Source organism: Gracilinanus agilis, chromosome X (genome assembly GCF_016433145.1).
Source record: "Gracilinanus agilis isolate LMUSP501 chromosome X, AgileGrace, whole genome shotgun sequence".
Taxonomy (NCBI): Eukaryota; Metazoa; Chordata; class Mammalia; order Didelphimorphia; family Didelphidae; genus Gracilinanus; species Gracilinanus agilis.
Window position 1 is genome coordinate 35,840,233 of NC_058136.1, and position 24,321 is coordinate 35,864,553.

General features: G+C 36.0%; 1 protein-coding gene across 1 annotated transcript in view; it reads right to left on the bottom strand.

Moving 5' to 3' along the window:
* ATRX (ATRX chromatin remodeler) overlaps positions 1-24,321 on the bottom strand; it is a 178,779-nt gene that overhangs the window by 142,094 nt on the left and 12,364 nt on the right. Inside the window, exon 2 of the mRNA XM_044682802.1 lies at positions 1,407-1,519. Within this exon, the coding sequence (XP_044538737.1) occupies positions 1,407-1,519 (113 nt within the window). The remainder of the gene's footprint in view (positions 1-1,406; positions 1,520-24,321) is intronic.

Here is a 24,321-nt window from a genome sequence, read left to right on the forward strand (position 1 = left end):
AGTAGCATTACAAAAAATTATATACCATTATGAGGTGGAATTTATACCAAGAATACAAGGTATGTTCACTATTAGGAAAACAATATGTAATAAGTTATATTAATAACAAGAATAAAAATCATATGACTTTATCAATAGATGCTAAAATTCACAGAACATATATTTTAGTTACCTGTAAAATTAGCAATAAATGATATACTGACTTTATAGCAAGGGTAAAACTCTAGTTGAAAATATAAAAATTAAATTCCAATAAAGGTGGCATCTCTAGGGTCCAAATTGACTGTTCACTCTGAAAGGGTGCTTTGGTTTTAATGGAGAAAAAGTTAATGCCTAATAGGTTTTAAAACTTTTAAATACCTATTTATAGCTCCAAGAGTAGTAGCCCTTTAGGCAGGTCTACACATTTCTATGGTCAATAAAGAAAGTAAACAAACACAGGGAATGGTGAGGGTTGGCCAGAGCAAGGAGAGAAGAGGAAGGGTCCTTCCAAATGTTAACAGAAGGATCCTAATAATATAGGGAACTGTTTGCCTATGAAGCCAGAGCCTGCTAGTAAATCCTTATCTTTAGAGCTTTTTAAGCTGTCAGCAAGGCTTTTAAAGACTTAAATGGGTCTTAGTAGCTTACTATGAGAACTATATATCCAGGAGGACAATAAGCAACCTACTTCATCATCTCAAAGGGAAGGGAACACTGTGGACCATAAGCCCTTGATACACACATGATCAAAGTTCAATATCTTCAACAAGGCTTTAAGTTGCTAAAAGAGTAAAACCATATTTTGAATTTCTTTTATATCCCTCACTAGGATAAGAACCCCTACTAAGATCTTAGGAATTTAATAACCACATTCTGTTATTCAGTTCAATTCAAACATTTATTAAAAACCTTTTTGCTAGGTAAGACTAGGCCAAATATAATGCTGAGAAAAAAAAAAAGGAAATCATGGTAGGACTCAAGAGTAGGAGAGGAAGTTCAAAAGATAGTAGTAATCCCTAATTTCTGTTCTATTCAAATGGAGTCTATTTTGTGAATTTCATCATTTCTAAAGACTAAAATAAGCATTGCAGGCTGCTTTAGTTTTGTTAATAAATAGATGGCTATGAGTAAGGTTATCCTACAATTGGTATTACTTTAACCTTGTAAAAATCCTATTGACCGCCATGATTTTAGTAATTTATTCTGTCTGAGACCTATAAGTACTATCAATCCTAAGTCACGTCATATACTTCACATATTTATTCATACCAGGTGAGCTTCTTGGAAAAGGCTCTAAATAAGTAGGAATCTCAACTAAAACTGAAATCTTTGTTAAAACAAAGAAGGGCAAACAGAAAGCAAAATGTATTTGAAAATATTCAAAGAATCTTTAAGATTGGCCCCATCAGATTCTTCCCATTTACCTATAACCTTGCTCATAGTCAGTCTTGGAGGAGAATGTGCCTCTTCAGATTCTTCAGAAGACTGTGCCAGAAAGTCATGAAGTTTCTGCACCAATGTATTCAACTTGCTTTCACTGTCAAAAATAGAAAACTTTAGTCTCTGAGGTTAACATTTAAGATATTTTTTTAAAAAGGTAAAATTTCTCAAAACCTGAATCAAATATATCCCCAAAAGGTCTTTAAGAACCTTTTGGTCCTTAAATTCACTGAGGAAATAAAAATAACAATAAGTGATCTTTATTAAAGATACTGAAAGTATGCAGGCTCTAAAAAAACAGTACTAACTGTTGAATTCAACATGTCTTAATTTCTTTTTAAAACTGGGATTTTTACAAGAAGATATAATATATTTAACTAGTTATTTTAACATGGGAAGTTTTACAATAATTTAATAAAATTATTTACCAAGTATTTCATCTTATGAAAAATGTAAGCAAAAATCTACCAAACCATCAGTTGACCCTTCCTATTACCTTTGCTTAGTCAAAATGATTTTTAAAATAATATCAGAAACTACTAGCAAGGCAAGGTGGTTTAAAAGTTAAAGGTTTGGAGTTGGACTCAATAAGATCTAGTTTTAAATCTTGATTTAGAAACTTAATAGCAGTGTAAAGCTGGGGAAATCATTTCACCTCTCTTGCTTAGTTTTTTCAAGTGCAAAATAAGAGAGTAGAGATCTATGACCATTAAAGTCTCTTTCTAGCTCTAAATCTAGGATCCAATGATAAAATCAACAAAACTGTTAAGGAAGGAAAGAAGTATTAATGCATGGCTGAATTATAGATACTCCTAAAATGAAATCATAGCATTTAGAACTTTGTAACGATCTTAAAATAATTTTATAAAAGAGCAAATGAGTCAAAATGACTTTTACAAGGTCAGATATAGCAGAGATGAGGTTTTAACCCAAGTTCTGTGACCTCAAAAGCAAAGATTATTCTATATCAAATAGCCTCCCAACCTGCAATACTCACACACTGTAATTCTTCAACGAATCAGCAACAGGGGTTCATATTGGCAGAAGACCATGGAGTGATGATTAGAACTTTGAACCCTGGCCCTTAGACCTCACCCCAGCTGCAAACTTGTACCAAGGCAAGGAAGCTACCACTAGTTACATTTATTAACTACATTTTTCTGGTCAGGCAAGAAAGGAGGTGGGTTGGGATATCCAATACCAGGACATCGAGAACAGATCCTAATAAACATTGTTATTAATGATGTTAGTTCCACGTCATGATCAATATTACACTACAATAGATAAAAGACAAATGACATGAACAAAAAATTCTCAAAAGAAGTGTTCCAAATTATCAATAAACATAAAAAAGCGCCAAATTTCTGACAACACAAGAAAGTAAATCAAAATAAACCTGAGGGATTTACCTCACAAACAGCAAATTGAAAATGATAAAAAAAAAAAAAAACAAGATTAATCAATACGAAGGATAACAGAAAGGATCAGCATTTTTGGAGCTGGGAATTAGTACAACCATTACAGAATTTGTAGTGATGGAAACAAAGGCAGACTTAAGGTACCAAAGATGGGAACACAATTAATTTATTAGCTAGGCTAGCATTGCCCAATAAATTGGATCAATGACTCCTCAGGAGTAAAAGAATCAAGTGAGGGAGAACAGGAAAGCAAGAATAACAGGATGACAAAGCAAAATATTGAGGAAAATAGGTGTGTCTTCTGATTGGCTAAAAAGTTAAAAAACAATCCTCTGTTATCAGTTTAACAGTATGATTTTTTTGGCTCTACCCTTCTAACACCAAAAACATTCTGATCACAAGACAAAGATAAGACAATCCCAATTGGCAGACATTTCAAAGAGGAGGTGGGATAAGTGTCATCTCTTGCTCTTCCCCATTACTTCATTGGGAGAGGAGATCAGTTCTCCTGTGTGACAGGATTAGACTATAGGCAAAAGGAATTGCTATAATCACTAGCAAAAGAAATAGGGAATTTGAGAATAGACTAGATAAGAAAAATTTAGAAATTAATTCTGTTGGAATAAGAAACCAATGACAGAAAGAAACATACCAAAATATTCATACAATTTTTTTAGAGAATGTATGTAGGCAACAAACAATATTCTGAGATATCTTTAGGTTTCACCAAATGTGCACATGATACAAAAAAGGTTAAGAACTTCAGCATTAGTGATGGTTACTGAAGGTTTGGAGCTATTGGAGAGTTCTAATATACCTGGGGAGCTCTCAAAAGAATTACTTCTGCAGAAGCAGTAAAATCAGTTAAAAGCTACAGGCAGAGATGTATTCAAAGGTGGCTATGTTTTCCCATTGTAGTTGGCTCCCAGATAGTGGTTAAAGAGGGACATCAAATTCCTAAAGGAAATGATTTGATCACTTGAATTTCTATGCCTCTCTTTTCCATTTTAACATAATGTATGACAATCAAATTCTACCTTCATTAGCTCCAGCCAATGGTGAAATAGGAGATTAGGACAGACAGGGAAAGAACAAATACTGTTTGCAGTATCTGTGAATAGGTGCACTGGAGAGAGGGGTTAGGGATGGTGGCAGAGGCCTAAGACTTTCTAAATGAGGAGGCTGATGACACTCTCTCCATGAAGGTGCTTTGAGCATAGCTCCTACAAAATAATAAAGAGAGCAGTCTATTTGATATTACAGGAGTGCCCAGTAAAACTATACCATAACATCTACCACTCAGGCAGTAGAGCTTCTCTACCTAGCACCATTTGGATATGAGACTGCAGAACACTGGTAGCCAGGCTTCTATCATAACAAGGGTCCAGCAATAGGGGCACCCATGCTTTAACCATGGGGGCACCATAGCTTTAAAAAGCAGTTATAACATGAGAAAGTGTTCTAAATCTCTAATAATTAGAGAAATGCAAATCAAAACAACTCTGAGGTATCACCTCACACCTAGCAGATTGGCTAAAATGAAAAAAGGGGAGAGTAATGAATGCTGGAGGGGATGTGGCAAAACTGGGACATTAATGCTTTGCTGATAGAACTGTGAACTAATCCAACCATTCTGGCTGGCAATTTGGAACTATGCCCAAAGGGCTATAAAAGAATGCCTGCCCTTTGATCCAGCCATACCATTGTTGGGTTTGTACCCCAAAGAGATCATAGATAAACAGACTTGTACGAAAATATTTATAGCTGCGCTTTTTGTGGTGGCAAAAAACTAGAAAATGAGGGTATGTCCTTCAATTGGGGAATGGCTGAACAAATTGTGGTATATGCTGGTGATGGAAACTATTGTGCTCAAAGGAATAATAAACTGGAGGAATTCCATGTGAACTGGAAAGACCTCCAGGAATTGATGCAGAGCAAAAAGAGCAGAGCCAGAAGAACATTGTACACAAAGACAAATACACTGTGGTAAAATTGAATGTAATGGACTTCTGTACTAGCAGCAATGTAATGACCCAGGACAATTCTGATGGATTTATGGAAAAGAATGCTACCCACATTCAGAGGAAGATCTACAGCAGTGGAAATAGAAGAAAAACAACTGCTTGAACACATGGGTTGAGGCAGACATGATTGGGGATGTAGACTCGAAACTACCACACCAATGCAATTATCAACCATTTGGAAATAGGTCTTGATCAATGACACATGTTAAAACCAGTGGAAATGTGCATCGGTTATGGGGGGGGGGGTGTGAAGGGGAAAGAGCATGAATTATGTAACCATTTTAACTTTTCTAAAAAATAAATATTAATAAATGTTTAAAAAATTTAAAAATATGCCAGTGGATAAACTGAAAGATTCTATCAAAAAAAAAAAAAGCAGTTATAACATGAGAAAGTGTTCTAAATCTCTAATAATTAGAGAAATGCAAATCAAAACAACTCTGATGTATCACCTCACACCTAGCAGATTGGCTAAAATGACAACTGAGGAGAGTAATGAATGTTGATGGGGATGTGGCAAAATTGGGACATTGATGCATTGCTGGTGGAGTTGTGAACTGATCCAACCATTCTGGATGGCAATTTGGAACTATGCTCAAAGGGTTTTAAAAGACTATCTGCCTTTTGATCCAGCCATAGCACTGCTTAGATTATGCCCCAAAGAGATCATAGGGAAAAAGACTTGTACAAAAATATTTATAGCCGCACTCTTTGTGGTGGCAAAAAATTGGAAAATGAGAGAATGTCCTTTGATTGGGGAATGACTGAACAAATTGTGGTATCTGTTGGTGATGGAATATTATTGTGCTCAAAGGAATAAAGAACTGGAGGAATTCCATATGAAGTGGAATGACCTCCAGGAACTGATGCAGAGTGAAAGGAGCAGATCCAGGAGAACATTGTACACAGAGACTGATACACTGTGGTACAATCAAACATAACGGACTTCTCTACTAACAGCAATGTAAGGATCCAGAGCAAGGCTGAGGGATTTATGAGAAAGATAACTAGCCACATTCAAAGGAAGAACTATGAGAGGAGAAACACAGAAGAAAAACAACTGCTTGAACACATGGGCCGTTGGGGATATTACTGGGGATATAGACACTAAAGCAGGGGTCGGCAACGTATGGCTCTTTCTGCAGAAGCCATAAAGTCAATTTTTTTTCAGGTGCTGTTACAGGAGCGCACACTGTGAGCACTGTACGGCTCTCACGAAATTACATTTTAAAAAATGTGGTGTTTATGGCTCTCACAGCCAAAAAGGCTGCCGACCCCTGCACTAAAGGATAACTCTAGTCCAACTATCAATAATATGGAATTAGGTCTTGATCAATGATACATGTAAAACCCAGTGGAATTGTGCGTCGGCTAAGGGGGAGTTAGTGGGGTTTGGGGGAGAGGGAAAGAACATGAAATATGTAACTAGGGAAAAACATTCAAAATTAAAATAAAAAATTAAAATTAAATTAAAAATATTCCACCACATTCATATAAGACAACTTGTTTAGTTTGTGACTAATGGGCACTTTATTCCAGTTTTAGTGCGCCTATCTTTCTTTTATTATTATGTTTTTTTAAATTAACAGGCATTTATTTTCTCTCATCTTCCTTCTTACTCTATGGTAGGTGGGCAAAAGAAAGTTTTGGCCTGGTGTTCAGAGAATAAGTAGTAGACCAGCATTTCAGGGAGCCCCTAAAAATTCACCTTGGTCTCCTTCTGAATCTCCACAACTTTCCCTTTATCCACTTCCCGATTTTTCTCTAAATAAAAATTATTTCTCTTAAGCATCAACCCTCAAAATAAACAATAACAGTCAAATACTTGTAATACTCCAAAGAAATCCTCTTTTCTGGTCTTTGTATACTGAAATGCTCTTGTTGATGTTTGTTCTTTCTTATTAAAAATCTCTTCTTCCATTTGTCAAATATCATCTTCTCATATCAATATCTAACACTGGTCTCTTCGTGGAACCCAAATCTCCAACTGCCTGCTGAACATATCAAGATGGAATTGTCACAGGGTTCCCACAGGCAACTCAAATTCATTATGGCCAAAACTGTGATCAGGCTGTCCCCCTAAGCTTGGCTCTTCTTCTCAAAGTGCCAATTTCTTTTAAAAATACCATCCTGGAGGTGTTTTTGACTGGGGGAAAAAGGAATAGGAAATGTCAAATACTACTCATTCTAAATCAACAATAGATCTCTCTGATCACACACACTCACACTCTTACTACAATGTTCATCCCACTTTGCAAAGATGTTGAGAGAGCTACCTAACTGGTTTCCCTGTTTCCATTCCTTTCCTATCTGCAATCAATCCTTCATACAGATACCAAAATAACATTATCCCAAAATGCATAAGCAGGAGGATTTATAATGCCTCAGGCAGATTCACTGTAAGGCTGGCAATCATGACCTCACAAGAACAAGAAAAAAATAGTAAGATTAGAAGAGATAAGCTGGAAAGCTATATTATGCTTAATGATAACACAGATAAATGATTCAGTACTTAAAGTATATGCATAAAATGGTATGGCATTTGAAAATTGAAGAGATTAGCAAAAGTGACAGCAAAACAAAAAACTATTCAATACTAAAACAAATAGCAAATTTGATTTTTTTTTAAAAAGGAGGAAAAACAAATGGCCAAAATCTAAAACTAAAAAATAATTCACAACAAAAAAGGAAATAGAAACTATTGCCCAAATGGCTCCAAATCTAGTAACTTAAATGAAATGAACAAATGTTTTAAAAAATACTAAATTACCCAAATAGAACAAAAAAAATTAAATATAATTCCAGAAAAGAAAAAGAACAAGTCATAAAGGAACTCCTAAAGAAAAACTCCCAGCACCAAGTAGATTTACAAGAGAATTTTATCATTCAAAAAACAATTAATTCCACTATTACATAAATTCTTTGCAAAAATGGGAAGAGGGGATCAGCCACATGGTTAGTAGATTGAGAGCCAGGCCTTGAGATGAAAGGTCATGATTCAAATCTGGCTCCAGATACTCCTTAGTTAGGTGATCCTAGGCAAGTCACTTAACCCTCATTGCCCAACTCTTACTACTCTTCTACTTTAGCACCAATACAGTATTGATTGTAAGGCTAAAGATAAGGGTTTTTTAAAAATGTAAAAAAGGGATTTTACAAACTCTTTTCCAGACAAATGTGGCCCTAAAACCCAAATCAAAGAAAGAGAGAAAAAAATCCGAGGGAAAAACTATATAGTAATACCTAATGAATATTGATACAAAAATATGGAATAGAATATTTGGGAAGAGACTACGAAAATAGAAAGAACCATAACTTTCCTTAATTTAGCTAACAGTATTTCTCAAAAAGCAAGAGCAAATAGTAACTCTAATGGATAAATTTTAGGAGCCTTTCCTGTCCTTGAGACCCTACAATAAAACAACAATCAATACTCAAGAAAGCAGGAATAGGATCCACACCCTCCCTCCAAAAGTGTGGCAGAGGTCAGCTCTAGCAACAAGTCCAAAGTCAGGAAGGGATGGGCAAACAAAAAAGAACAAGACCATAATAACTTATAATGATCAAAACATGAAGAAGAGAATGACTTTTTCAAATCCAGATTTGAACTCAGGTCTACCTGATTCCAGGAGAAGCACTTTTGCACTTTTATCTACTATGGCAGATTACTCATTTTGGCAAACCTTTAAGACAAATCACAGATTCTTCAATTGGGGGTTGAATCTTTAGCTACATTCATTAATATTAATTCCAGGCTATACTTGGTGAAACTCTTGAGATGGGATAATTTGATGCCAAAAGCACTGCCTAGAGTCAGCCTAAGGAGACCTCACAAAAAGAGAAAGGCCCATTTGGAGAAGGGAGAGAAGAGCAATCACAGACCCTGACCCTGAGGAGTTGAATGAATTTAAGAATGCTCTGGCAACAGAGCACATGGTCAAGGATACCTTTGCCCACTTGTCCAAGAGGCCCTTTGTGTTGGATGAGATTAAATGTTAATACTATAATGAGAATACTCTCTCAGGAAAGTAGCCATATACCATATGGGAACATTTTGAAGTGGATCCCTTATAATAGGGATGCTGCATCCTCCTTTTACCCAGGTTCTCAGCAGATCTTCTTGAATTACCACCTTAACACCAGAATATTCCAGGGACCAGATAAACTAAGGAAGAATGTTTTTGCCAGTGTCCTTGTGGGCACCAATTAGTATAATACCACAATTTCTATAGAATTTTCAGATTTGGAGGGCCAGGAAGGTGCCTTCCCACTACGTCCTGACAGACCAGTAGAATACCAGCTATGGCTTAAACTGGATCCTGTCAAAAAGAAGGCTCACATAATAGTTTAGGAATACTTCTCCTGGGAGGAGGTAGTCTTCAGTAAGTGAACACTCCCTGTGCCATCACCTAGCTGCCTGCAACCTTTCCTGCAATGGAGCTATGAATTAATACAACCTTTTCTGAGGGGAAAAAATTGAATCCTAAGAGCCTCTTCAACCTAGTAGTCCCATTATTGGGACTACACTGAAAAGTTATGAGAGGGGGGAAAAAGACCATGCTAGGGAAAAAAATTTTAATTATATTTTTTTAAAGATTTATCATACAATTTTCTTTAACACTTCACCATTTGTCAAATACTCATTCCTTATACATTCATTTTCAATTGTTCCGTGGTTTCTGTTCTTTCTATTTATTTACATTATCGTAGTCTTTTTCTAGTTTTTCCTGGCTCTGCTTTCTTTGCTTTGCAATTCATTCCAGTCTTTTCATGTTTCTCTGTATTCATCATATTTGTCATTTTAAAAATCATTTATTACAGTGGCAGCTAGGTGGCTCAATAGAGATCCAGGTCTAGAGATGGGAGGTCCCCAGTTCAAATTTGACCTCAGACACTTTCTAGCTGTGTCTAGCCGTTATCATTCTTCTACCTAGGAACTAACAGTATGGATTCTAAGATAGAAGGTATGGGTTTAAAAAATAATAGTAATCCATTATAATCATTTATCACAATTTGGCCATTTTCTCATGACTAGTATTTTGTTTCAAATTCTTTGCTACCACAAAAAGTGCTGTCATCAATATTATTGGAGTACAGGAAGGGTTTTCTTTTTGTTAATAACTTCCCTGGAGTGTATAACTAGTAGCACAATCTTTGAGTCAAAGGTTAGGGACATATTAGTAACTTTTGTCAAAATTATTTCTAATTGATTTGCAGAACATTTAAATTAATTTATAGCTCCTCAAGTAATACATTAGTGTGCCTGTCTTTCCACACCTCTAATATGGACTATTCCTATCTTTTTGTCATCATTGCTTATTTCATGGGTTAATATTAGTGATTTAGAACAGGATTTCTTAGAATGTGTTCAAGGTATATCTCAGGATGTTCCTGAAATCCTTTCTGCAGTCCAAAGGTCAAAATTTTTCATACTAATACTACAACTTTTTAGTTTCGAATACAGCAATGTACATAATAGATTTAACTCACAAATAAAAGTCCTTTGGGGCATCTTCCATTTCTAATAGTACAAAGCAGTCCTAAGACCCAAATAGTTGGGAACCACTGGTATAGAACATTCTTTTTTAAAATTCAATTTTATATTCGGTTACAAATTCTCTCCTCATCACCTCCTATGCACCCACTAAGAAGGCAAGGCATACAAATTTCATTACATATATGAAGTCATACAAAACATATTTCAGTATTAGCCATGTCCTTCTCCCCACACACAAAGAAAAACATGCTTCACTTTGTATCGAGTACATCAGTTTTCTATCTGGAGACAGATAGCATTTTTCATTATTAGTAGTTCTGAATTATGGTAGATATTATATTATATTGATTGGAGTTCTTCAGTCTTTCACAGTTGATTATCTTTATGAAACTGCTGTTATGTTAATTGTTCCCCTAGTTCTGCTCGCTTTACTTTGCATCAGTTCATAAGTCCCCCCATGCCTTTCTGAAACCATCTCCTTAATCATTTTTTAAATATCACAATAATTCATGTAACCATGGAAATTTTTTCTAAAAAATAATAAATATCACAATAATACTTCATCACTTTCAAATACTATAACTTGTTCAGTTATGTCCCAATTGATGGGGTTCCTCTCAGTTTCTAATTATTTGCCATCACAAAAAGAAATGCTTTAAATGTTTTTGTACATGTGGGTCCTTGTCCTCTTTCTTTGATCTCTTTGGGGTAAAGCCCCAAATTGCTGACAGGGTATGGACAGTAAGTATTTGGGGGACTAGCTACAAATTGCTCATCAGAATGGTTAGACTAGTTCACTGCAACACCAATAGTGCATTAGTATGCCTATTTTCTCACATCCACATAGCATTTATCATCTCCTTTTTCTGTCATGCTAGCCAATATGACAAGTGTGAGATGGTATCTCAGAGTTCTTTCAGTTTGCATTTCTCTGACGATTAATGATTTAGAACATTTTCTTCATAGGACTATTGATAGCTTGGATTTCTTCATCTAAAAACTGCCTGTTCATATCCCATGACTATTTATTAATTCAAGAATGGTCTTTATTCACCTAAATTTGGCTCCATATCCTTTTTACTTAAGAAATGAGAACTTTATCAGAGAAACTTGCTGCAAAGATCTTTTCTCTGCTTTTCTTCCAATTTTGTCTGCATTGGTTTTCTTTAAGCATAAAAAGTCATTTTATGTAACCAAAATTATGTATTATCTCCTATGAATCTCTCTACTTCTTCTTTGACATGACTTCTTCCCCATCCATAAATTTGACTTGTTATTGCTTCCATGTTGTACTACTGTGCTGATATCAATCACCCTTTTATCAGGAGTAATATGATACCCATTTTGAGTTTATCTTGGTATACACTCTGAGATATTGGTCCATTCCAAGTTTCTGCCAGACTCCTTTCCAGTTTTCCCAGCAGTGTTTGTCAAATAGTGAGTTCTTGACCCAGTGGCTAGACTCTTTGGGATTAACAAAGACTAAGCTACTATGCTCATTTGTTCTAGAGTATTCTTTCAAATCATTAATAATTTCTGATTCTTGTTTGAGGACTGTAGCACTATTTCTAACAGGAAAAGCTAGAAACAAACTAAATGACCATCAGTTGATGAATATCTGTACATATTATGCTATAAAAACATAATAAGATTACTGCAATATCAAGCATAAATATAAAAATTCCAAGAAATATGAGAATACAAAGAAGTCATGTAAAACAAGAAAAAGAACAACCAAAGGAATAGCATATATGCTGAATAGAAGTATAGCAAGCCCTACAATGCCCAATAGGTGCGCTATGTAGACCAGGATAGTGAATTATCAAAAATATATTAACCTAGATTTTACCCATCTCCTCTATTCTCAGTGATATGCATGCTGCAAGAAACCACAATTAACAAGCATACCAATAGACAACAATGGCTCCCTTGGTTGTACCTAGCAATGCAATGGCCAATTCCATACAGCTAAAAACAACCACTTTCCCAACTCTCATGAGGTTAGAGCTATCTAGAAATTTGGTTAGTATCATTAAGGTCAATTTCCTTGCAAGATGCTGTAAACAAGTGTGCTTATGGCCCACTCACACTGGCCCCTTTATACTCTCTGACAAAGTAGATATTTCTATAAGGATCTTATCTAAGTATCCCTTCCTCTTACTAGGACTCCACAGTAGCATTATGAAACAGGGTCCACAGGGAAAATGTAATCTATCTGATGTTTATTAAAGGGCAAGGGAGCTGGTAAAAAAAACACATTTCTGATCGAATATGTCTAGTCAGAATGTATGCCTAGTCAGAATGTCCTTCAGTACATGCAGTCTATAGTCCATATTTTGTTAACAGCATCTATCAATATAAAATATTAGAATAATACCAAGATCATAAGCATCACACTTAAGATTTTTCAGATTATACTAGACTACCTCTGCAAACACCGCTATACAAATTCAGAAGTCTCAATACAATTTGGAGGAAACAGTCTATTCCAGACTGGCAAGCTATATATAATAAGCATTAAAAACACTTTTACGTGGGTGTTATGGGGGTGGTAGGCTAAAAAAGTTTGGGAACTACTGCTTTAACTCTTCCCTATCTGACTAATCACATTTCCCATAGTAGCTGCTGGATTTCTTCTTTCCTATATCTTCCCATATTATTCCTCCCTTATTCCCTCTAAACAGAAGACTGCCCAGAATATTTTACTAACAGAGGCCATTCAGTAAACACCCTTCTTTCCCTCTTTTGCCTCTAAAAACCCTTCAACATTATCGCTCATCATCTCCTTTACCTCAGTTTTTGATGGAGATCTGACCAAAATCAAACCTTCTTATAGCTTCAGTACCCTCTATTCCTCTCTAGCCTGCCAGTTTGTCCCTACAAACAACACTTCTGTTTCACCTCAACACATTCCCATCTTCATCCAATCCATATCTACTAATGTTCCTTACCTGCTACCTAACAACATGCCCAGCTTTCAACTATCCTTAAAACTTTCACTTGATCCTACCATCCTCTCATGTTATAATACCTAATTTCCTCTTCATCAAAGCCAAACTGCAAGAAAAAGCTATCTACTCTCATTACCTAAACTTCCTCTCCTGATTTCTCAATTCCCTTGCAAACCAGCTTCAGAATTTACCAGTCAATTGAAGGTGACCTCTCCAAAGTTACCAGTGATGTTTTAATTGTGCTTTGCAAACCTTAATGAGCTACATGCATGTTAATTATTATCATTATTAGTTGGAAAATGATGGCCTTTTTTCACTCTTCATCCTTTTTAATCTCTCTGAAGCATGTAATTCAGGACAAAGATCTCTCTTGGTTCTCCTCCTATTTCTCATACTTCTCTTTCAGTCTCCTTTGATGGATTATCATATATGTCCAAATTCTAAGCATGGCTGTATCCCAAAATTCTTCAATCCACCATCCACACACAACTGCCATACTTAATTTTTTAGATTTTCCAAATTGCATGTCAATAAAATTTTTTATAATTGTTTTCTGACATTTTACACTCTATATTCTCTTCCTCCCTTCTACCCTTACCCAAGATGTCAGGCAATATATTATAGGTTGTAAATGTGTTAAAATACACATTTCCATGTTCAACAAAAAAAGTTGGTAAATCACAGAACTGCTTAAGTATCTCCAGTACCTAAGATACCTCTCTAGGATAAAATATAAAGTCTTCTTTGATATTAAAGCTACTTACAAATTGATTCCTTCCTATATTTCCAGTTTTCTTATAAATTACTCCCCTTCAGATGTCCATCAATTGGAGAATAGTTATATAAGTTGTTATATGACTGCAATGGAAAACTATTGTGCTATAAAAAATGATGAACAAAATTATGTCAGGAAATACTGGACTTACATGAACTAATGCAAAGTAAAGAGAGCAGAACTAAGAGAATATCATACAGTAACAGCAATATTGTACAATCATCAATTATGAAGGACTTATCTATTATCAGCCTAACTATCAAAAACAACTCCGAAGGATTCTTGATGAAAAGTGTTATCTACCAGGAGAGAAAGAACTAGTTGATTCTGCAGATTGAAGTATACTATTTTCATTTTGTTTTCTTCATTGGGGGGTGAGGGGGGAGGTATTAGTGATGTCTTCTTTCACAACTATGAAAATGAAAATGTTTTGCATAGCACATTAAATTACTTACTGTCTCAGGGAATGCAGAAAGGAGAGAGGGAGAGAATTTTGTAACTCAAAATTATTTTAATGAATTTTAAAAATTGTTTTTACATGAAATTCAAAAAATATATATTTTTTAATTGCTCTTCTTCAAAAAGTCAAGATTCCAGCCAAAGTGACCTAGTTGTTCTTCCTATAGTGTAGGACATTACACTTCCCATTTAGGAGCCTTTACATTGATTGTCTCCTATGCCTGACATGCACATAACTCCTCCTAGGACACCTCGATTTATTCCCCAAAGTTCAACTCATGCTATCTCATATGGGAGGCTTTTCCCAATGTCCAAGTGTTAAGTTCCCAAACCATTTATTTAGTATGTATTTTATATTTATATATGTACATGTTATTCTCCAAATAAAATTCAAGGTCTATGAGGAGAGAAATGTTTTGCTTCTGCCTCTACAACCCCAGTGCCTAAGATAGCTCCAGGCAAATAGCAAGGGCTCAATAAAGGCTTAATGAATACATAAAATTAATTTAAGATTCTGGTCAAACACTTAAGGAATACTATTCTACAGGCACATGGGAATATGTGACTAGGATAAAAAAAATAAAGACAAAGTACATTTGGGAGTCATCTGCTTGAGAATGACAAATGAAGTCTAGAAAAGAACAAAAGAACATGAAAAGATGGAGGAGGAACAGGTGCAACTGAAAGTTAGAGAAGCATCCAGTTTTGTGGCTGGTAAGAAAAGGTTCCAGCCAATAAGACAAGAGTAGAATAAAGTGTCATGAAATTTTTTTTTAAATGAAATTTCAGGAAATACAGGGTGTACAATAGTACCAAATACTACTAAAATTGAGAAAATACCATTTGATTTGACAAGATCACTAGTGGTCTTTAAAAGTTCTAAAACATTGGCAGACAGAGCCAGATTTCAAGGAATTAAGCAGAAATGAATGAAGAAAAAGAAGCAGATGGAGACACTTATTCAAGAAGTATGGCAAATAGACCAGTAGGTAGAAAAATGCAACAGGAATTAAATAAGGGTTTTTAGAGGGGCAAAGCCAGTGTGGTCCGAAAGGCAAAGAACTCAATGGAAAAATCAGACACAACCAGCTAAAATAAAAAGTGCTAGATAAATCTCTAAAGATCTTAGCTGGAAGAGACCATTAGTAAAGATCTAATCCAACCTACTGTAAAAAGAAATTCTTGGTTCTCTTTTGTCTATTTTGAGTTTACACTTTTATTCTATTTGCCTAGTTGGAGTTAACACCTTGGTTAACAATAACTTAAGTACCCCTATTTAGTACCCTCACTAGATTGTGAACACAGGATTAACTCTCCTTTGTCGATCTTTTGATTGAATCAATACAAGCTTGAAATAGATGGAGAAGCTGGAAAACCACTTAGAAAACTCACACATTCAGAAACTCAATCAGCTAGGACTTGCTGACCTTCAATGGAATTAAACTTTCTCCAGAAGACAGGAAGAGAAAACCAGTTATCCACTCACCCAAGTTCCCTCCAAAAGGCAGGTCAAGAAGATGACTCAAGCTGAGGGTGACTCCTGAGGCTGACTTTCTTCCTTAAGCTGACTTCTTTCTTCAAGCCCCAGAAATTCAGGGCCTTTTATAGTGGCTTCTTGTCCCTTCCCCTCTTCACAGAGGCCAATCACTGCTTCCAAATTGCCCAGCACTGCCTAGGGAAGCAGTGTTGGTGGGATCCACTTCTCACCTTCTGGAGGTGTGAATTCTCAGCAAAAGAATTCACCATTTCCTAGCTGGCTGAGTTTCTAAAGGTGTGAATTCTCTAAGTAGCTTTCCAGCTCCTCCACCTACTTCAAGCTTGTGTTGATTCAATCAAAAGATAAGACAAAGGAGAATTAATTCTGTCTTCACAATCTAGTGAACTACAAAGTAGGGGTACTTAAGTTCTTGTTAACCAAAGTGTTAACTCCAACTAGGCAAAAAGAATAAAGGATTCCCTTTTTACAAGTGTAAACTCAGTATAGACAAAGAGAACCAAGAACTTCCTTTCACTATGTCATATTTAGAGACAGAAATCAATATAGGGGGCAGTTAGGTGGCTCAATGGATTGAGAGCCAGGCCTAGAGACGAGGGTCCTAGGTTCAAATGTGGCCTCAAACACTTCCTAGCTATGTGACCCTGGGCAAGCCACTTAACCCCCATTGCCTAGCCCTTACCACTCTTCTGCCTTGCCTTAGGACCAATACACAATATTGATTCTAAGATGGAAGGTAAGGGTTTAAAAAAAAAATCAATGGAAATTATGGAAATTACATGACTATGGTCACATGGCTTTGAAGTAGCATAGCAGGAATTAAAATCCAGGATTTCTGACTCCAAACCCACTGTTCTTTCTACTGTACTGAAAGGTGGTATAGCATAAGGACAGAGCTCTGGAGTTAAGAAAACCCAAGTTCAAATACTGTCACAGACACTAGTTGTACAATCCTGGGTTAGTCACCTAACCTCTCTCAATTACACCTCTATCACATGTAAAATGAGGATCATGACAGTACATACTTCAGGATTGTTTTGAGAATAAAACCGAATAATTTGCAAAACATAAAATATTAAAATGTTATTTATTACAACTTGCTGCCTTTCTCATCAAAATGCCTAATTATTCTCATCCCATACTTTTTTTCCCTATTTACCCATGAATGTCAGCAAACTTAGACATATAACAAGTGCTTCCCTGTTAAGTCCATAAGCTGCAATCCTGTGAACTGTCCAGCCCCTGGTTTCTAAAAGCTCTCTTCCCAACCCACTTTCATGGCATTTCCATAAAGACTTTGTATACTATGTCCTGTTGATGGGTGAAAGGAGGAAGAAAGGGCAATAGAAGATAGGAAGACAGAAAGATTAGAAAGTAGAGGGTAAGCAGAACTGGAGCGGTAGGAACAGCTGGCATTGTGGAAAGAGCTATGGGCTAAGAGTAAGGAGACCTGATTTCTAGTCTCAGCTATTCCACTAACAAACTGTGAGATATTAAGCAAGCTACTTCCCCCTCCCTGGGCACCAATCTCCTCATCTATCAAATGAAGGTTTATGAAGCAACAGCAAGGGCTAAGTCGAAACTGATCAAAATGACTTTCTAATAATAAGCCAGATCTACATACTTCTACATTCTTCCTTCAAAGCACTCTATACTATAGGAGTAGAAATATAGACGCTAATAGTCTAAGAGGAGAGACTGGTATGGGAGACTCACTGAAAGATATTTTGGCATATGGGAAGAAGGGAGGAAATAAGGAGAATAGGGAGAAAGAGAGAAGAGGGCATCATTTAAGTAACAAAATTAAATTTTGAGCAATTTGCCCACAAACACACAAGCAAAGTAGATGAGCTGGTATTCAACTTCAAGTACTTGACACCAAAGTCAACACCATTTCCATTACAGGCAAGATTAAATCTAAATCCAAACTTTGTATAACATTCTTTTCTTTTAATTCTTTCTTTCTGTCTTAGTATCAACTCTTAAAATAGAAGAGTGGCAAGGATCAGGCAATTGGGGTTAAGTGATTTGTTCAGGATGACACAGCTAGGAAGTGTCTGAGAGCATATTTGAACCCAGGACCTCCTGACTCTGGGTATGGCTCTCAATCCACAGAGCCACCTAGCTGCCCCTTCTTATATAACATTGTAATGTTAATATCTATCTTGGTGTCTGATTTCAACTGAGAGGTGAGGTAACAGAAGATAAAGGAAAGGTCTTCAAGTAAAAAAAAAAAAAAAGATGAGGACAGGAGGGTGAATATGATTTCAGTAGTGTAGGAAAACTCTCCATTCATGAATACCGGCAAATTGTAGACATTATTTAACATGGACTATATATAGTATATAAAGATAATAGGCCAGACTAGTTATGGAAGCCTTCACAGTAGACATCTTCCCATAGGCCTTTTAAGATTTATAAGATTTATCATAGAACCTTAGAATTGTTGAATTGAAAGAGACCTTGGGTCATCAAGTCCAATCCTAGCATTTTACTAAAGGGGAAAACTGAGGGCCCAAAGAAAATGTATGACAACTTGCCCAAAACAAAGTGTATCACTAACTAGCAAATGCAGAAATAAACACAGGTTTACTGGATTTTGGTTCAGTGTTCCTTCCACTATATCAGGCTATTATCCTAGAAAAGTAGAGAGAGAAGGGCTTGTCAGGAGACAGGAGGAAGCAATATGAACAAAATGTTACATCTCATCTCAGAAAAAGATAGGCATGGCTGAGAGGTGTGAAGAACTGGCAGAGAGTCTAAGTTGAGAAACAGATTGTGGAAGGAATGGTTCATTGTGGTACAGTGGAAAAATGAGGATCTGAGTATGAATTTCAGATCTATTACTTACTAAGTTATGTGAATTTAACCTCTCCAGGCCTTTTTGCTCCTCTGTGAAAATGATGGAGTTGAATAAGATCTCTTTGACTCCTTATCTACGAACCTCTGGTATCAGACACAATGAACTCTACATGTAAAGCAAAGGTTTCTGAACTTCAATGACAGGCAGCACTATGAGGACTTGCTCTATATCATACACTGTTGCTTTGGCATTTCCAAAACAACAGTAAAGCCACAATCTTTAGACTAAAGCATTGGCCTTTATTGGGTTCTATCAGTGGAAAGAAGGATAACACATCTGGCTGATTGTACTTTTAAACATGCTAGACAGAACCAATGACAATTACTGACAATAAGTCAGATATTGATTGACAGCATGACCAGCCAACAATACTCAGCTACCAAAGTAGCTAATATTTCCTATTTCATTCCCCAACATTTTTCAATGTACCGTAAGTATAATTTTTCTGTAAATAGGCAAGATGTTTTTAAAGAAACTATAACCTTAAAAATGAGACAATATATTGATATTTTTTTAAGTCTGTGCTTCATGGCAAATGAACTGAGCTTCTTTATGAGCAACCGCAATTAATCCTTGCTTAAATTATAAAAAGAATATTTTTTCTGGAGTTGGGAAGTGAAAGACTGAAAAATAATTACAAAACCTAGAGTGCTCAACTGAGTTGGAGGAAGTCATACAATTATGTAGCAAATTTCTCCAATAAAGAAAGGACTCATTTCTAAGATATAAGGAACTGATTCAAATTTATAAAAACAAAAATTATATGAACGAGCAGTTGCAAAGAGTCAATCTTTCAACTATCATAGGAAAAAATGCTCCAATTCACTATTAGAGAAATGCAAATTAAAACAATTCTGAAGTTCTACTACATCTTTCAATTGGGCAAAAAAGACAAAGAGTGGAGAAGCTACAGAAAAATAGTGTACTAATATACTATACTGTTGGCTGAGCTATAAATTGGCATAGCCACTCTGAAAAGTAATTCAGAACTATGCCCCCAAATTTCACTGAATTGTCCATACCAAGTGAAACTACTACTAGAAGAATACCCAAGATATCTACAAAATAGTAAAGTGATCCATATGCATAAAACTCATGGCAGCTTTTTGTTGTGGTGAAGACTAAGGGGTGACCATCAAATGAGGAATGGTGAACAAACTGAGATATGAAAATAATGGATTATTAATATATCATAGGGAATGATGAAAGAAGTGGTTTCCAAAAAATCTTAGAAAACTTGAATTGTTAGAGAATGAAGTGAACAGAACCAGGAGAATAATTTTTACAATGATCACAATATTGAAAAGGAAAACAACTCTGAAAGACTTTAAGAACTTTTATCTGTTCAAAGACCAAGTATGACTATAGAAGATTAATGATGAATCATGCTTCCCAAATCATGGCATAGAGGTGACCAACTAAAGGTGCAGAATAAGATGTACATCTTTATTTTTTGACTGATACATTTTCAGTCACAGCAAGTGTGAGAATCTATTTTGCTTGACTTTGCATATTTGTGACAAGATTTTTAGTTTACCTTCCCCTCCTTCCCAATTTGAGAGGGAGAAGGAACAGGAAATACTGATGCCAGAAAAAAAAAAAAAAGATAATCACTAAAACATTTTTTAAACGCACAGAAACAGAAGGTCAGAAGGAAACACAGATAAGCAGGACAACTTTGAAAATTACATGTTAAATTTATTATATACTTGAAAGCAAGTTGTATTAGAGTGAGATGCAAAATTTCATGTGCAATCCTTCCTGTTGTACTTTGTATATGGAAACACTCATTTGTGTTAAGTCCTGAATAAAATTTTAATTAAAAAAAAACCATACATGATTGAATCCAGTATGAATCTGTTATCTAATCTAATGTGAACTGGGTACTCACTACAGCAAGGCAATCATTTTATTATTCTCTAATTGATTCTATATCATATTTCTAGCCACTGTTCCAAATCTCTTTTCAAGCTTCCCACTACTAAGGGAGGATCACTACTCATTCTTTAAAAAGAAAACTAAAGGGATTGAGAGCAAGCTTTTTCTTCTCTCATTTCCAGCAGCCCCCATTTGTTACTGCCTCTTCTACTTGTACCTTTGAACCCAAGTCTCCTCCATGAGTCAGATCCCAAATCACCTCTCTTTCACCTCTACATCCTGGTCTTTTATTTACTTAGGTCTCTAGCAGCCTTAAAACCCTCATTAGAGTTGTGTGACCCTAGGCAAGTCACTTAACACCAACTGCCAAGCCCTTACCACTCTTTGGCCTCGGAGCCAATATACACAGTATGGACTCCAAGAAGGAGGGTAAGGGTTTTAATTTAAAAAAACAAACAAACAAACAAAAAAAAAACCCTCACTAGATACCACCTTCCCCTCAAGCAATCCCTTTATCTTTTCTCCCTTTCAAGACCAAAGTCCTAGACTCTTCCTTCCTAGGACTGACTTTCTAGGCCTTTTGTCAACTGGCTTCTAGTCCAGAGAAACTAAAGTGATCTCTACTTGACAGGCCTTTTCTCCTTCCTCTTCTTCCTTAACAGCACTGCATCATTCAACACTGTTAACCATCCCCTCATCATGTGAATAATCTCTCCTTTCTATGAGTTTTAGTGACATTGCTGCTGTCTCTTGGTCCTCCTCTACTTGCCTTCTTGTGCTTCCTTTGTCCCAACCAACATCCAATATTCAGCAACCACGAACATACCAGATTAAAATGTAATGGAAGGGGCAGCTGGGTGACTCAGTGGATTGAGAGCCAGGCTTGTTCCTACAAGAGGTCCAGGGTTCGAACATATATGGTCTCAGACACTTCCTGTGTGACCCTGGGCAAATCACTTAACCTTCATTGCCTAGCCCCTTAAAGCTCTTCTGCCTGGGAAACAACACAAAAATTCCTTGAGGGTAGGGATTGTCTTTTGCCTTTTTCTATTCCCAGGGCTTGGTGTAAACATGTTTGTTGTCTGAATGACTGTCTAATCACTCCTTAAAACTTCTTAGCTATCATCTATATTATGCCCCCTAACTTTGAGCATATCCTCAGGCTTCTTCCTTGGCCCTCTTAGTTCATTCAACTCTAGTTTTCTAAGCAGATGACTCACAGGTCTATAGAAACAGTTTCTGACTTTTAATGGAACTCCAGATCCACCTCATCAAATAACTATATGCAACATTTAAAACTGGATGCATCAAAAACACCTTAAACACAACATGTCCAAAAATAAACTCATTACCCCTCCTCAAGCCAGGTCTTTCAATCTTCCCTACTTCTATCTAGAATATCACCATTCTACCACTGGACTAGATTCAGAAACTCAAAACCTACTCTTAAATCTTCCTCAATTATATAGCTGGCTCCTTTTTCTCCATTCATATGGCCACCACTCTGGTCGAGATCCTCTCTCATCTGAATAATCACCAATCTCCTAAATGACTTCTCTACTTTCCCTATTCTTCAATTCATTTTCCACTTAACACAAATTCCAGGATCATTTTCCTAAAGCACAGAATTGACCGTGTCATTTTCCAATTCACTAAACTCCAGTAACTCTTTCGGATTCAAGTCCAAACACAAACTTCCGAGTCTAGCATTTAATGCCCTTCACAGCCAAGTTCCAGCCTACTTTCCAGTTTCCATTTTTGCACACTGTAGCCTAACCAAACTAGCCATCTTGTTGCTCCTTACACACAAAATCTTCATCCTGGTTATCTCTATACCAAAAGAACTCCATACTCTTCCTCCTCACTCTGGCTTCCTTCAAAACTCAGTTCAAATACTGCTTTCTAAAGGAAACCTTTCCTAATTCTGCAACTGCTAGTGTAAACTCACCCCAAATCAACATGTAATTATATCAGGTATATTATATATATGCAGTTTCCCACAATAGAAGGAAAGCTTCTTGGAGGCAAGAGTGGTTTCATTTTTGTAACCTCAGCACCAGATGCACCAGATACTTGAGAAATGTGTGATGATCAATCAGATACTTATTTTTCTAAACTTGTTAATGTCCCTTCAAAATTTTAAAAAAAAAAAATCAAAAACACATATATTCCTGAGCCCAAGGAGCCAATTTTTGCAATTGATATGCAAAAATCCAGGATTCAAGCATCCTGTTGAATTTAAAACTTTTTTAAAGCATTTAAAACAACATCAAATAGGGTGTAAATGACTTATGGCCAACATTAATTCTGATTTAGATTCATTCTGTGACAGCAATGGTAATGCATGTGTCTATTGATACCAACGCAACTCAGAATTTCTGACATTGACCAGATGAAATGAAATTAGGCTTGCTTCCTCAATTTTAGTTAATTCTCAAGTCAGTTAAATGCTAAATTGCTATATATGCACTTCATCTCTCATCATATTAGTTCTGTAGTTTTGAAAAATGAATAGTATTCCAAAGAAATTATTACTCCTTTAAAGAATACATTTCGATGACTGTTATAAAAAAAAAGTTCAAAGGCTGTTGGTGTGGGTTTTAATTAAGGTTTTCAAGAATCATTTAATTCACAATAATTAAGGAGGATCAGCTATAGACAAAGTGCAAATGCCAAGAAGTGACAAACTATTGCTTCAAAACAGCCAGATTTATCCTCAGAAAACAAGCAAAGACCTTCTGAGGCATTTTTACAGTTGGATGGTTAATTCCTCTACAGTGAGCAATAAGCTTCTTAAAAGTTGGAAGAACTGTGAGAAGACTAGTAAGCGACAGCTATTTACCACCATTATATAGAAAAAAAAAATGCTTTTCAATAGCCAAGATTGTATTAATGAAGTTTAGAAAAAGACCAATTTCACAGATTAATAATTCACTTTCTTGTGGTCAGAAGTCCAAGGAAGGCCTCAGATGGTATCTGCCAAAAATAGCTTGGAGATTTTTTTTTAAACCCTTAACTTCTGTGTATTGGCTCATAGGTGGAAGAGTGGCAAGGGTGGGCAATGGGGGTTAAGTGACTTGCCCAGGGTCACACAGCTGGGAAGTGTGTAAGGTCAGATTTCAACCTAGGACCTCCTGTCTCTAGGCCTGACTCTCAATCCACTGATCCACCCAGCTGCCCCTTGGAGATTTTTTTAACTTCCTATGTCCTTCAAAGTCTGGCCCTATAAAGGTAATGAGGAACTCTGCTTAAATATACTGACATGTAGAGAAGTAGAATTGTTTGAGAATTACAAAAATGCTCAGAGATGGAACACTGCAATACAACATTATGCAATGTCACACCTTACAAAAGGATAAGAAATTTAACAAAAAGATGGAGAGCAACATGTATCATGGGAACTCACCCAATTAAATTCATTGAAAACCTATGGATTATAACCAAAGCAAGATTTGGAAAAATGGAGTATTCAAAGGTATATGTGCCAAGTGATGTGTAATTTCATGTTGAAGATCTAAAAAAATGTGCCAAAAATTTGT